This window comes from Bison bison, unplaced genomic scaffold (genome assembly GCF_000754665.1).
Source record: "Bison bison bison isolate TAMUID 2011002044 unplaced genomic scaffold, Bison_UMD1.0 scf7180017864526, whole genome shotgun sequence".
Lineage (NCBI taxonomy): Eukaryota > Metazoa > Chordata > Mammalia > Artiodactyla > Bovidae > Bison > Bison bison.
This window is the reverse complement of record NW_011495077.1, coordinates 3602211-3619071: the sequence shown is the minus strand read 5'-3', so window position 1 is coordinate 3619071 and position 16861 is coordinate 3602211. Positions and strand designations below refer to the sequence as shown.

Genomic DNA, 16861 nt, shown 5'->3' with positions numbered 1-16861 from the left:
ATTTTGGAGCTTGAATTCCTTTGTACTGTAAGCCACCATATGTTACATGAACAACTTAAATCATTTCTGAGAAGCTGTTGGACATTCTTCCTCCCAGACTTCTTTTAAGGAAAGTAAAATCAGCTGCGTTAAGAAAGACTGACTTCCACTGTTCTTGTACTCATGGCAAATATGAGGCATAGCAAGTACCAGGAATGTTTCTTAGTATAATTATTAGATATAAATTACTATACCTCAGTTTCAAAAGTACTAACTAGTGTTTCAAATTATGTTCCACTCAGCTGGGTATCATATGTGTGTAGGGCTGATTTCCCCTTTATGAATATTGTTTTCCATTTGTGAAACATAGTAGTGAATTTGACCAGTAAAATATGCTATGCTATGCTAAGTCACTTCAGTCGTGTCCGACTCTGTGTGACCCCACAGACGGGAGCCTAGCAGGCTTCCCCGTCCCTGGAATTCTCCAGGCAAGAACACTGGAGTGGGTTGCCATTTCCTTCTCCAATGCATGAAAGTGAGAAGTGAAAGCGAAGTCGCCTAGTTGTGTCCAACTCTTAGCGACCCCATGGACTGCAGCCTACCAGGCTCCTCCGTCCATGGGATATTCCAGGCAAGAGTACTGGAATGGGGTGCCATTGCCTTCTCCAAGTAAAATATAGGATATTAGTTTTTGTAAATTTGTCTTGTTTTGTGAGATACCCAAACCTTGTTTTATCTCTGTTTCTTTTATCCTAGTCACTCTTTCTTGCTTTCTTCCATTATATGTTGTGTAGCTTCTCTATCACATGAAGTTGTAATTAGAGGGTGTAATTAATAGTTCACATTGGAAGGCCACTTGATAAATTTAGTCATGATCTTTCAGAGTATTTCTTAGAGAAGTCACCACATCTGATTCTGGTTTTCCCGTTGTGGTACAGAAACTTAATCTTGCCTGTTGGATTCAGGAAGACTAATTACTCAAATTCACAATGTACTAAAACTTAAGCCAGTACAGTGCTTTACTTACAATGAGAATTGTTTTAAGCATGGCCCAGACTGAATAGTGATTTCCTCTGATTTTTCTTCCCCATCAGGAATTCATATGAAAAGCCAAATTGTAATCAGAACTATTTTGTTGAGCATAAATACAGACAGGAACTATAACAGTATTAAGATCTATGAGAAAAATCTGCCTGTGAAAGCCAGTTAGTTAGTTACAAAACCTTAAAGTAAAAGTAAAATTGTAACTCTCCAAAATCTTCAAATTTAACTAAACTTATTAACTTTATAAAATTTTCATCAGAATATTGATTTGTGATTTCTTCCTTGATGTTACAGAATGATTCAGCTTTCCTTTTAAATATTCTTTTAGAGAGAGAGAGAAAGGGAGGGAGGGAGTGGGGCAGGAAATGAGATTTTCTTGTGGTAGCTATTTCACTTTCCAGTGATTACTTCAAATAATGTATATATAACATACTACACTGTTACAGATAGAAAAATTCCTTTATAAAAATACTTTACCTGTACAAAAATTTAAAAAATATATATTCTGTTTAAATAGACTTAAGTCATGTAGAGTTGGGTCAGTAATGTTTAGCATCCTTGCTGATAATGATGTGATGGTGGCTAGTTTGTGCCCAGTTGCCACACCCAGGAAATTGCTGTCAACCATTCTTCTCTCTCCCTTCCCTTCCTCTTTTCCTTCCTTTCCTAGCCAAGCTATCATTGGAAACTTTCAGTAGGCTCTGTGACCCCGTGACTTACTGTTTCTAATCTGACATGTTGCCCTCTCTGTTAGTCATTTGAGTGTGGCATCACTGTGCTGGTGTGACTCACAGTGTGAAACCAGACTTCAGAATGACACAATTTGGGGAAAAAAAAAACTAGGTGGAGTGGGTAAGCAGGGATGGATTGTGGGGAGTGGAATTGGTCACAACAGTGGTATCCCTTTGGGAATAATTAGTGTCAGAGATAATTCATTGTAACATTTTGATTTGTATTTATGATACTTATGCATGTAAAATATGAGCAAAGTAAATTGGACTAAATTAAATTCTGCTATTTTACATTGGTCTCAGTCCTTCTGTAGCTGTATAAATAATGTAAGTTTTATCTGTTTTATTTCGAGAGTTTTTCAGGTATCATATTTCTCGTTCTGAAACATATCAATATTTCTAATGCAGCTCTGGAAGGTTGGTATTGCTGGCAGGTGGTAGTCTGGAGGTCAATGATGTCACCGAGGATGATGCTGGGACTTATTTTTGTATAGCTGATAATGGAAATGAGACCATTGAAGCTCAAGCAGAGCTTACAGTACAAGGTACGCAAATATTTCTTGTATAAATTTTAAAAATACTGTTGTACTTTATGGTTTTGCTAATTGTTAAACATTAATGTAGAAGAAGCAAATACAGCATACTAGTTAAAAGTCTAAGCTTTAAACCAGGCTGCTTGGGCTCAAATGCTGGGTCTTGTATTTCCTAGCTGTAGAACATAGGAGATTTACTGCTCTATAATAAGAGTTGTTTTCAGGATCAGAAGAGTAACACTTATAAAACTCCCAGAATGGTGACTAGAACATGGTATAAGCTCAAAATTAGTTGTTGTTATCTGTAGTATAAGGAAGAGAAGGGTGCAGTCTGGGGCATCTAGAAGATTACTTTTCTTGTCTCAGAATGCTTTATCTTTCTCTGACCAAGAACCACATATCCTAAGCATTGGTGTTCCCACCTTTCAGGTGAATAGATCATCCAGTAAGGAGTCTGCTGTGGTTTTGAATGTAACACGTTTGATTTTATGATTTTTTTTTTCTTTTCAACTAATGCTGACCATCAGAGCATCTCCCTTATAGGTTCTGTGATTCGGAAGTCAAAGAAAATGACCATGGCATATACACATAACCTCACCATCTTCCTTGCTCTTCCTCCATCTGGAAATGTACTGTCAGAGGAACATTTGCTCTCCTATGATTTGTCTGCACATATTTTTTTCAAATAAAAATCTTGAAGACCTCTGTTACTATTAGGGAAATCCAACACTGCTTGGATTCGTGGAAGTATACGTTAGCTCATGACATTCAAGTTGTCTCCAAGTGTATTATACTTGATAGAATGCTCCCTGCTGTGTGGTTTAGGGTAGTTTCATGGTTTATATAAAAGTCTTTCTCTTGGTACATTTTGTGGGTTTCAGAGTGGGAAGTAGTCACATTCCTACTCTGATTGATAGGAATTGAGGAGCACACTGGGGCTCTATGCTGGCAGAGGCATAGAATGTTTATATTCTCCACTGCCATCTGTGGGTGGACTTATAACCTCTGAAAACCAAAAGAGCAAGTCTTAGAGTTCATGTAACTATTACCTCACTTGAGCTCAGCCGTTGCTCTGGCTAGATGGAAAGTAGGTTTAGACCAATCGTAGAATGACCAGTTTATTTCTTTGCCTCTATATGGATGGTACTGGACAAATAAAATATTAGTGAACTCCATCTTATTTGGAACTCCATCTCATTTACTCTACAGACTATAAAGTTAGTAGAAGAAAGTATAGGAGGATAACTTTGTCACCCAGGAGCAGGAAAAGATTATTTTAAATAAAATTTTGGACGCAGAAATCATGAGGCAAGACATTGATGGCTTGGATCATGTCAGATAAAGCATATTTTAAACATTCAGATGATGAAGAAGAAATGAGGAGCAAAGGATGGGTTAAATATTTGGGTAAATCTAGGTGGATGTTGACTATGTAGAATGATAATGTTAAATGGGATTTAAAATAGAATACACACACATGTAAGTCGGGAGTAAGGATGTGGAGTTAGTCTTCTAAGATTCTTAAAATGTCCAGGAAGTGGTAAAAGTACTATGTTATATTAGAGGTTTGATATTTGGCAAAACTAATACAATTATGTAAAGTTTAAAAATAAAATAAAATTTAAAAAAAAAAGAAAAAAAAAATAAGGCAGGGATGTGTCCTGCAATCTTTGTGGGAGGCTTTGAAAGAACAATAGAAAAATCTAACTATAACAAGATAATAGAAGAAGAAAGTAGAAATAAAAAGTTCTCCAAAAGAAGATAAGAAAGGAAAGGAAAAGGAACATAGAATAAGGTGGACTAAGAGAAAGCGAACAGTGAAATGGTAGACTTTTCATATTATTAAGAGTTAATATAGAAGGAAAATAAAACGATTCTAAATATGTATTGTTGTTGTTCAGTTGTTCAGTCATGTCCGACTCTTTGTGACCCCACGGACTGCAGCATGCCCAGCTTCTCTGTCCTTCACTATCTCCCAGAGTTTGTTAAAACTCGTGTTCATTGAGTCAATGATGCCATCCAACCATCTCATCCTTTGTCACCCCCTTCTCCTCCTGACCTCAATCTCACTGCATCAAGGTCTTTTTCCAGTGAGTTGGCTCTTTGCATTAGGTTGCCAAAATATTACAGCTTCAACTTCTGCGTCAGTCCTTCCAATGAATATTCAGGGTTGATTTTCTTTAGGATGGACTGATTTGCTAGTCTTCTCTAGCACCACAGTTCAAAAGCATCAATTCTTTGGCAGTCACCCTTTTTTATGATCCAACTCTGACATCCCATACACGACTACTGGAAAAACCATAGCTTTGACTAGATGGACCTTTGTTGGCAAAGTGATGTCTCTGCTTTTTAATATATGCTGTCCAGGTTTGTCACAGCTTTTCTTCCAAGCAGCAAGTGTCTTTTCATTTCATGGCTGCAGTCACCATCAGCACTATTTTGGAGCCCAAGAAAATAAAATCTGTCATTGTGTCCACTTTTTCCCCATCTATTTGCTATGAAGTGATGAGACCAGATGCCATGATCTTAATTTTTTAAATGTTGAGTCAGCTTTTTCACTGTCCTGTTTCACCTTCATCAAGAGGCTCTTTAGTTTCTCTTCACTTTCTGCCATTAGGGTCGTGTCCAGGCAAGAATACTGGAGTGGGTTGCCATTTCCTTCTCCATGGTATCTTCCCGACCCAGGGATTGAAACCAGGTCTCCTGCATTGCAGGCAACTCTTTACTGTTTGAGTCACCAGGGAAGCCCAGATATATATTACCTCATAACATAATCTCAAAATAGGAAAGGCAGAAACTAATAGAACTACAAGAAGTAGACTAAACAAACCCACAGTCCTAAGTGGTAGATTTTAATACACTTCAGTAGTAGATAGGATATGTAGAACAAAGCAAGTAAATACAAACAAAATAAAAACTGCAAACCGTCATAATACAAAACTGAACAACACAATTAACAAAGTTGACTTAATTGACATTTTTTAAATATTGCACCAAACAAATGAATAAACTATTTTTATAAGTGCCTATGAAACTGTTATTAAAATATGCCATATACTGATCATAGAACAAATCTTAACAAATTTAAGAAAATGGAAATTCTATGGATTTGACCTCCGTGGAATTAAGATTGAAATTAATTACAGAAGTAGGGGCTTCCCTGGTGGCTCAGACAGTAAAGAATTTGCCTGCAATGCAGGAGACCTGGTTTTGAGCCCTAGGTCAATAAGATCCCCTGGAGGAGGGCATGGCAACCCACTCCAGTATTCTTGCCAGGAGAACCCCATGGACTGGCAGGCTACCAACCATAGGGTCGCAAAGTGTCGGACACAACTGAAGCGACTAAGTATGCAGCACGCAGGGGATGCTTAGAGGAAATGTACAGTCTTGTGTGTGTTCAGTTGTGTTCTGTTCTTTACGACCTCATGGACTGTAGTTGGCCAGGCTCTCTGTCCATGGAATTTTCCAGGCAAGAATACTAGAACAGGTTGCCATTTCCTACTCCAGGGGGTCTTCCAGACCCAGAGATCCAACCCGTGTCTCTTGTGTCTCCTGCTTTGGCAGGCAGATTCTTTTACTACTGAGCCACCTATGAAGCTCTTACTTAGTACATATATTAGAAGGGAAGAAAGGCTGAAAGTTTAGTAATTTAAATATTCATCTCAATGAATGGATAAAAAAGATATGATATGTATATGTATTTATATGTGTATATGTATACACACTCAGCCATAAAAGTATGAAATAATACCATTTGCAGCAACACGGATGAACCTAGAGGTTATCGTACTAATGGTAAAATGGTGAAATCAATCAGTCAGAGAAAGACAAATATCATATATCACTTATATGTGGAAGCTAAAATGATAAAAATGAACTTAAAAAAGACTCAACAGATATAGAAAACAAACTTATGGTTACAAAAGGAGAAAAGAGGGGTGAATGATAAATCAGGAGTTTGGGATTAGCAGATACAAATGTACTATACATAAAACAACAGGGTCCTATGGTATAACACAGGGAACTATATTCAATATCTTGTAATAAACCATAAGGGAAGAGAATATGAAAAAGTGTATATATATATAACTGAATCACTTTGCTGTACACCAGAAACTAATACAACGTTGTAAATCAGCTATATTTTAATAGAATGCATGCATAAATAAATATCTAACTCAAAAAAAGCTAAAAGAGAAAAGAATAGCAAATATAACCCAAAGAAAACAGAAAAAAGAAAGTAATCATAAGAACAAAAATTAATGAAATAGAAAGCAGACGTTCAAAATAAGGTGTTTCCACAAAGGCAAAAGTTGGTGCGTGTAGAGAATAACAACTTTGATAAACCGTGAGAAGACTTATATATAAATTGACAAGATCTTTATTTAGACCAAGAGTCAGCAAACTACACGCTATGGACCAGATCTGCTAACTCCTTATTTTTTGCATAGCCTGTGAACTAAAAATAGTTTATATGGTTTTAATGGTTGAAAAATATCAGAAGAATAATATTTAATGATACCTAAAATTTTATGAAATTCAGATTATACTGTCCATAAATAAAATTTTATTGGCACAAAGTAACACTCATGTATTGACTATGGGTGCTTTCATGCTATAGCAGAGGATTTGAGTAGGCCCACGGAGCCAAAGATTCTCACTGGTCCTTTTCAGAAAAACCTTCGACTTCTGATAAACTCTATAAAGAACTATAGATTAATAGGTAAACAAAGACAGATAAACCAGTAGAAAATGGGCAAGACTTGAACCTCACAGATCTCCATGCCTTGCATGCTCAGTCACTCAGTCCTGTGGACTCTTTGTGACCCCATGTGCTGTAGCCCCTGGCTCCTCTGTCCACAGAATTTTCCAGGCAAGAATACTGGATTAGGTTTCCCACTCCAGGGGATCTTCCCACCAAGGTCTCTTGCATTAGCAGTTTAATTCTTTACCACTGAGCCACCTGGGAAGCCCTCACCAGGTGGCTACTAAACATTTGAAAAAGAGGTTGTTGGTTTTGGTTTTCAGAGGAATGCAAACAAAAATTAAAAGACGCTTACTCCTTGGAAGAAAAGTTATGACCAACCTAGGTAGCATATTGAAAAGCAGAGACATTACTTTGCCAACAAAGGTTCGTCTAGTCAAGGCTATGGTTTTTCCTGTGGTCATGTATGGATGTGAGAGTTGGACTGTGAAGAAGGCTGAGCGCTGAAGAATTGATGCTTTTGAACTGTGGTGTTGGAGAAGACTCTGAGAGTCCCTTGGACTGCAAGGAGATCCAACCAGTCCATTCTGAAGGAGATCAGCCCTGGGCGTTCTTTGGAAGGAATGATGCTAAAGCTGAAACTCCAGTACTTTGGCCACCTCATGCAAAGAGTTGACTCATTGGCAAAGACTCTGATGCTGGGAGGGATTGGGGAAAAGGGGACGACAGAGGATGAGATGGCTGGATGGCATCACTGACTCGATGGACGTGAGTTTGAGTGAACTCCGGGAGGCCTGGCGTGCTGTGCACAATTCATGGGGTCACAAAGAGTCGGACATGACTGAGTGACTGAACTGAACTGACTGAACAATACTGGGTATTGGCTAGGATGAGGAACAGTTGGGATGCTAATATACTGCTGTTAGGACAGTACATTGATTTAATCACTTTAGCTCTAATGCTATTTGGCAGACTCTACTTAAAACTGCAGACAGACTTGTTTCAGGATACAGTGGTTGTATTCCTAGGAGTATACTCATCAGAAGTATATAAATATATGCATCTAAAAACATGCACAGTGTTGTTCACATTAACTTTATTCACAGTGAATCAAAACCAGAAACAATACTAGAATAGGAAAATAGTGCTCTAATCATATGATGGCATGTTGCCAGCAATGAAAATTGGGAGTCCAGTGCTCAGCAGATTGATAAATCTACAAATATCATTGAAAGAAGAAAAAACCAGGCATGAAATAATGAATACTTTATGATTCCATTTTTATAAAGTTCGAAAATAGGTAGAACTTATCTGTCATTTTAGAAGTGAAAATAGTGATTATTTTTGGACAGGGGTAGGGTAGTGACTCTTGTACAGTGGAATTTCTAGTGTGTTAATATTCTGTTTCTTAATGTAGGTGGTAGTTACAGTAATTCAGGCTGTAATGTTAATGTATGTCACATGAGATCTTTTTTGTTGTTTACAGATAAAAAGTCACGTACAAAAATTTTTTGGAAAATTTAATTTTGAATCTTGTCCCATAGCTGAAAATATTTGTTTCTTTTTCTGATGGGAAAGCAATTATGCGAAATGGTTTTGGGTTATATATATATAAATATTTATTTATATAGTTATTTTTGTATTTATAGTCATACCTGTCTGATTTCTGTTGTTTTTTAAAAGGTTATAGCTACAGGAAATGCCATAGTGAGTGTTAATGCAGAAAGGGTTATAAGTTCAGTCTTCATCTGTTAAATATTTCAAATTTATTGTTTTATCGTTAACTCCTGGGATTTCTACACATGCTGTGACGTGAATTAGCCCACCGTGTATTTCCTGTCATCTTAGATTGTTGATAACACTTAAAATGGGTCATGAGTTTTTTTTTTTTTAAACAGGAATTTTTCCTTTTCTCTTAAAACACTCTTTATAGTCTATGATACACATCTTCCCTCCCCACAAAAGAAGAAAATTTTCCATATGTATTTTTGTGAGGTAAATTGATATATTCTAAATTGATTAAAAAAATTTAGAATTCCACAGTCTTTCTCTGAAGTCATATGGTAACATCATCTACTTTTCCTGCCCTTCTACTCTCTGATCTCTGTCCACATTAAGACACTCATCGCCCCTCTTCTCCTAGTCATCTTCATGATCTCATTCCCCTTTACTTCATGATAATTTACAATAGTCTGCCCTCATTTATTAGAACTCTCGGTTCTCTTGGCTTAGGGTAAAAGCAAACTGCTTATGGCGTATGTACAGAACACAAGCCGACCCTTCATGTGTTAACGGAGAGATATCACAGAGAAGCAGTCAAGAGCAGTCTCTGGACCCAGCATACCTGGGTTCCAGTCTTACGTCTATCACTTCTTAGCTATGTGAACTTGCGAAGTTATTTAACTTACCTGTGTCTTAGTTTCTTTTATCAGTTAAATGAGTTGTTATAAGGCTTAAAGAAACTTCTGGCACTCTTCCACCAGAACCTGGGGTGGAAATGGAACTCGTCTTTATCAAACTGTGTTTAGTGTCCTGGACATACTACGTGATTGGATGGGGCTCTATTCCCCTGTATCCTCTCATGACCATGTGCTCAGTCACTCAGTCATGTCCGACTCTTTGTGACCCCATGGACTGTAGCCTGCCAGGTTCATCTGTCCATGGAATTGTTTGGGCAAGAATACTGGAGTGGGTTGACATTTCCTTCTCCAAAGGATCTTCCTGGAACCCACATCTCCTGCATTGCAGGCAGATTGTTTACCACTGGAGCCACTTGGGAAGCCCCGTAGCCTCTCACCCTCAGCTAAAATTTCCAAATTTCCAGATAGTTCTTTTCCTGATTTCTCTTTGAAGCTTTTCATAATCATCTTCTCACCCTCAGGTAATTATTATATCTCTTAAAATAACTTTCTTTTTACCAGTAGTGTCTCTCACTGATTTGTTTATGTGCCTTTCCCCACTACTACTAGACTGAGGTTCTTATCAACAAGGACTGGTCATAATAATTTTTTGTCATTGTGCTAAGTCGCTTCAGTTGTGGCTGACTCTTTGCAACCCCATGGACTGTAGCCCTCCAGGCTCCTCTGTCCATGGGATTTTCCAGGCAAGAATTTTGGAATGGTTTGCTATTTCCTCCTCCAGGGGACTTCCCAACCCAGGGATTGAACCGAGTCTTTTAAGTCTCCTGCATTGGAAGCAGGTTCTTTACCACTAGCACCACCTGGGAAGCCATTGTCATTGCAGATTATCAGCAATTAATTATTGAATAAGTGAATAAAACTCTGTGTTGAAATTTTGAAATGTGACAGCTAGAATAATTTCATGTTTGTGGTTACTTTATTTTCATGTTTTCCTTTACAGCTTGCTTTTAATAGATTTCTGAGTGAGTGTGAGTGCTGGTCGCTCAATCATGTCTGACTCTTCGCAATCCCATAGACTATAGCCTGCCAGACACCTCTGTCCATGGAATTCTCCAGGCAAGAATACTGGAGTGGGTTGCCATTTGCTTCTCCAAATAGATTTTAGTGTTTTTTTTTTAGCCTTGCCACACCGTATGTAGAATCTTAGTTCCCGAACTCGGGATCAAACTTGAGCCCCCTGCAGTGTCTTAACCACTGGACCACCAAGGAAGTCCCAACTTCTAATATTTTTAAAGCAAGTGGAATTATTTTCTTTAATTTTTTTTTATTTTTTAATTGAAGTATGTTTGATTTACAATGTTGTGTTTCTGGGGTACAGCAAAGTGATTCAGTTATACATACGTAATATATATATTCTTTTCCATTATAAGTTATATATTAAATATAATTCCCCATGCTGTACAGTAGGACTTGTTTATCTATTTTACATATATTGGTTTGTATTCGCTAATCCCATCTCCTAATTATCCTCCCCCCATCTTTTCCCTTTGGTAACCGTAAGTTTGTTTGCTATGTGTGTAAGTCTGTTTTGTAAATGAGTTCATTTGTATCATATTTTAGCTTCCACATGTAAGTGGTATCATATGATATTTAGCTAATTTACTTCATTTAGGATCACAGTATCTGGGTCCATCCATGTTGCTGCAAATGGCATTATTTCATTCTTTTTTTGTGGCTGAGTAGTATTCCATTGTATGTATGTATAAATGCACACAAACGCACATCACATCTTCTTTATCCATTTGTCTGTTGATGGATATTTAGGTTCCTTTCATGTCTTGGCTATTGTAAATAATACTGCTATGAACATTGGGGCATATATATCTCTTGGAATTATGATTTTGTCCAGATATATGCGCAAGAGGGAGATAGCTGGATCATATGGTAGTTCTGGTATTTGGAGGAATGTCCATGCTGTTTTCCTTAGTGGCTGCATCATCCCACCAACAGAATAAGAGAGTTCCCTTTTCTGCACACCCTTTCCAGCATTTATTATTTGTAGACTTTAATGACAGCCATTCTGACCAGTGTGAGCTGATAGATACCTCATTGTAGTTTTAATTTACATTTCTCTAATAATTAGTGATGTTGAGCACCTTTTCATGTGCCTGTTAGCCATCTGTATGTCTTTGGAGAAATGTCTATTTAGGTCTTCTGCCCATTTATTTATTGGATTGTTTGCTTTTTGTTGTTGAGTGATATGAGCTATTTGTTTATTTTGGAAAATAAATATTTTTCAGTCACATAACAGAGTATTTCTCCCATTCTGTAGGTTGTCTTTTCATTTTGTTTATGGTTTCCCTTGCTATGCAAAAACTTTTAAGTTTGCTTAGATCCCATTTGCTTATTTTTGCTTTTACTTCAGTTGCCTTTGGAGACTAACCTAAGAAAACACTGGTATGATCTATGTCAGTGAGCGTTTTGCCTGTGTTTTCTTCTAGGAGTTTTCTAGTGTCATGTCTTATATTTAAGTTGTTAAGCCATTCTGAGTTTATTTTTGTGTATGGCATGAGGGAATGAAAAGCAACTGGGATTTTAAAAAAACACTGAAAAGTTATTCTGGAAGGAGATGAATTATTGCCCTCATTTATATAATTGAAGTTATAATTACCATCTTCATAAACACATATGTTTATAAACAGTACTTTATCTTTTAAGTTCCCATTCTTGACCTTTTAAGGCCTTCAATAAGTCAACATAAAATAAAAACCATTAATAGAGGAACTTTTCTTCCAAATGGCTGCTTAAAAATTCTCATAATCCATATTTTCATCTTGTTCAAGACTGTGTACATTGAATCCCTCCATTTTAATTACAACCTCATGAAATGCTCCACAACTTTGGCTTGATAACACCGTCTGTATCCTATTTCTCCTTTTATTTCTCTGTTTCTTCTCTTTTTCTTTCATGAGCATCATTTCTTTGTCTTGCTCATTAAAATATTAGTATTTTATTAGTTATTAATATTAGTTCCACAAAGTTTTGACTTCAGCTTATTACTCTTCATGCTCATGGTTTTAGATATAACTTACATAACAATAACTTCCAAATTCCTAGACCAGACCCTCTGCTGAGTTTCAGACTTTTATAATTAGGTGCCTACAGTTACCTCCAACTTCACATGTCCAAAATTGAACTTAACATTTTCCCCTAAATATCCCCTAAATATCTGCCCACCTATTCTCTTGTGGTAGAAACCTGGGAAGCATTCTTGATCATTCTGATCTTTTTTATTTATTCCCATATCCAGTTCTTTAGGGGTTTTTCTCCTTGCTTTTACTCCCAAGTTTAAGTTCAGTTAATCTGTTTCCTAGGTCCCCTGGAGAAGGGAATGGCAGCCCACTCCAGTATTCTTGCCTGGAGAATCCCTTGGACAGAGGAGCCTCGAGGGCTCCATGGGGTCGAAAAGAGTCCGACACTACTGAGCAGCTAACTACTACTACTACTACTACTTGATAACTGCAGTAGTATGGTAACTTGTCTCTCTTGTTCTAACCTGTTCCCTCTTCAATTCCATTCTTCACAGTGGCTAAAGTGATCAAAATCCTTTCATTAAAAATTTGGAAAAATAATTTCAGCAGATACAAGCAGCAGTTATAAATCTACAGGAACCAGGTGAATGTGCGTAATCATTCAGTCCTGTCTGACTCTTTGTGACCCCCATGTACTGTAGCCCACCAGGCTCCTCTGACCATGGAATTTTCCAGATAAGAATACTGGAGCAGGTTGCCATTTCCTACTCCAGCGGATCTTCCTGACCTAGGGATTGAACCCCCATCTCTTGTGTTTCCAGCATTGGCAGGAGGATTCTTTACCACTGTGCTACCTGGAAAAAGGGGATACATAAAATAGTCTGTTTACAAAAATGGGTTGAAAATTATCCATTGACCTGAAAAGAGTTCACTCTTGATAGTAGAAGCATAAGTGCAGGTTAATGTAGCCCCTTTTTGGGCAAAATTACAGTGAAATGGGGATTCTCATACATTGCTGGTAAGTGTGAAAGTTTTTGAAAGTGTTAGTTGCCCAGTCGTCTCCGACTCTGCAACCCCATGGACTGTGGCCCTCCAGGCTCCTCTGTCCATGGAATTTTGGGAGATATTCCCGACCCAGGGATTGAACCCAGGTCTCCTGCATTGCAGGCAGATTCTTTACCATCAGAGTCAACAGGGAACCCCACATTGCTGGTAGTAGCAGTGCAAATTTAACCTTTTTTGGAGGGCAGTTTGATGATATAATCAAAACCCTTAAAACTTAGACCTACTTTGACAAGCAGTTTTTCCTCTAATAATTTGCTTTAATGAAATAATCCTTGATGTGTACAAAGATTTAGGCATAAAAGTTGTGATGATATATATTAATTGGAATTAAAGAAAAATTCCAAACCACCTAAAGGGCCAGTACTACATGATTGATTAAATAAATAATAGTCTACTCACATATCGCTTCCCAGGTGACTCAGTGGTAAAGAAAAGGCCTGGAATGCAGGACATGTGGGGTCGATCCCTGGGTTGGGAAGATCTCCTGGAGAAGGAAAGGACAACCCACTCCAGTATTCTTTCCTGGGAAATCCCATGGACAGAGGAGCCTGGCAGGCTGCAATTTATGGAGTTGCAAAAGAGTCGGACACAACTCAGCAACTAAAAACTAAATGTGTCAGAATACTGTGCATCCAGCAAAAATCATATTTTAGAAGAACTATTAAATGACAAGATGCTTTGACTATTAAATAAAGAAAAATAAATTTCCAAAATAATATGTAAGAGATATGATTTATGTCATAAAATTATCATATTCTTTGACTTTCTTTAAAAAATTACTTCAAATGAATTAGCAAGAAACCTTAAGTTTCTTCCCCTAAGGTCTCCTCCCTGTAATTTTCAGAATGCTAGATATTTACATGTCTTAAAGGGAGTCATTTTTCTTATAAAAGCCCAGCTGAGTGAGAACTAGAGCTTAAGTCTGAGCAGTATTGTTATTGCTTCTCAAGGTATTTTAATTTCAAGGACAACAGCTAGCTGCTTAAATCCCATATGGTTGTTTTGTAGTACTGTCCCTTCTGTGTCGAATCTTTCTCTTTTCACACTCTTGCCTGGCTTTCTTCTGAAATCTCTTGATACTCTGGGCCCTGCTCACTCCCATCCTTTTTATCCATTCTCTTCCCACTACCTTCTGTTGGGTACTCTACGTTTCCACATATGCCTTATACATATCTTTCTTGCTTTACCTGTCACATTTAAATTTCTTTTCATTTTGTGTATCTTTCTCTCCTTCCAGACTTGAGTTCCTTGAGGACAGGACTAGGTTTTGTCAACTGTTAGATCCTTAGCACCTTACATAGTGCGTGATATTACATATTTGACAACTAATGGATAAGATGTTGGGACATTTTTACAGTTTGCTGTCTATATCCAGACTGTTTCACTATTTCACTTTATAAACTTACATTTTTGATGTTATCTCTATAAATTAAGAATGCTTTACAGTTGTTTTATAATCCTACATTGGGAACTAAATCACTTTGAATTGATTTTCAGTTCTTATTTTTTTATCATATCAGTGGTCATGTTAACTTTCAGATAAAGCTCATATTTTACAAGCTTGAAATAATTTTCTACTAGTTATGTAAATTTATTCTGAACTCTGGTAGCCTCATTTCCATGGTAACTAATCACCTTCAGGAGAGAACCTGAAGGTATTTTAGAAAAGACAAAGAATATCCAGTGAACTAAAATGAAATGTGATGTACGGTTAGAACCTAGATTTATGTGGAATACAGATGCACGATTTTTGACCATGAAAATGTTACAGAATAGAAGAGCCACTAATAAGCCTAAAGATTTTGTTTACTTGCTGTTCATGCATTAGTCAAAATACAGCATGAGAAGAACTCACCTCTTATGTGATTTTATGTTAACAAATGACCCTAATCAGGAGGAAACTTTGTAGAATTAATAAGCCAGAATTGCGGTATGGAAATGGATCCCTGGTTTCTATAAAACCACTAAGAGCACCTCATGGAAGGAATATGGTATGATAAAGAGAGAGAAGTTTTTGGAGGCATGTCCATGTGATCTTGGCAAATTAATCAGTTTACTTCATCTTCATTTTTCTAACTTATAAAATGAGAACAGACTTCTTTGTTGTGATGGTGTAAAGAAGATGCCTAATATAGCACCTGACTCATTTAATAAATGTGCATTTATTAAATTTAATAAATTTATAATAAATAATAAATGAGGCATTTATTATTTATTTATTTATTTATATTATTATATATATTATTTATTTATTTATTTATTTATTATTATATATATATAATATATATATTATATTATTTATTTATAATAAATAAATAAATGAGGCATTTAATAAATGTGCCTCAGCTAATGTCCTTGGGCCCTCTTCCCTTGATCCTACTTCCTTTGGTTCTTTTTTGCCTACTTACCTAGATCCTGCTTCTTCCTTGGGACATGGAGATTGACATCTCAGATGACTTTCTGTTTTAGTTTTGTCCCATGCCACCAACTGTCACATGACCTTGGCCCCATGTTTTGTGGTCTGTGAGCCAGGCCAGTCATACTCACTCTTGTGCCCAGTCTAGCTATGTGTGCTGGACTTTGCTTATCTAGATGAGAAGATTGAACAAAATATTAGTAAGTATTCTTCAGTCTTTACTTAAAGAACATAAGAATTGCAATATTAGGGCAAATTCATGTGCCTTCCAGCATAGAAATAAGTGAAGAGGTTTGACTGTCATCTTTGGCCTTACTTCCTCTTAGGTTGGTGCATAAGTAACTGTGATTTTGCATTGTTGAACTTTGCCATTTGATATTGGACTGTATTCCTAAATAAATGTGGTTATGTTGTACATCATTTTAATGAGCATTTCTATTTGTTTTTTTGATAGTGACTTGTTCAGTTCAGTTCAGTCGCTCAGTCGTGTCCAACTCTTTGTGACCCCATGATCCGCAGCATGCCAGGCCTCCCTGTCCATCACCAACTCCCAGAGTCCACCCATACCCATGTCCATTGAGTCGGTGACACCATCCAACCACCTCATCCTCTGTCGTCCCCTTCTCCTCTTGCCCTCAATCTTTCCCAGCATCAGGGTCTTTTCAAATGAGTCAGTTCTTTGCATCAGGTGGCCAAAGTATGGGAGTTTCAGCTTCAACATCAGTCCTTCCAATGAACACTCAGGACTGATCTCCTTTAGGATGGACTGGTTGGATCTCCTTGCAGTCCAACGGACTCTCAAGAGTCTTCTCCAACACCACAGTTCAAAAGCATCAATTCTTCAGCACTCAGCTTTCTTCACAGTCCAGCTCTCACATCCATACATGACTACTGGAAAAACCATAGCCTTGACTAGACGGACCTTTGTTGGCAAAGTAATGTCTCTGCTTTTGAATATGCTATCTAGGTTGGTCATAACTTTCCTTCCAAGGAGTA

At 37.3% G+C, this 16861-nt stretch overlaps 1 protein-coding gene across 1 annotated transcript in view; it reads left to right on the top strand.

Moving 5' to 3' along the window:
• NEO1 (neogenin 1) overlaps positions 1 to 16861 on the top strand; it is a 240744-nt gene that overhangs the window by 100130 nt on the left and 123753 nt on the right. Inside the window, exon 7 of the mRNA XM_010831422.1 lies at positions 2163 to 2299. Coding sequence (XP_010829724.1) covers positions 2163 to 2299 — 137 coding nt within the window. The remainder of the gene's footprint in view (positions 1 to 2162; positions 2300 to 16861) is intronic.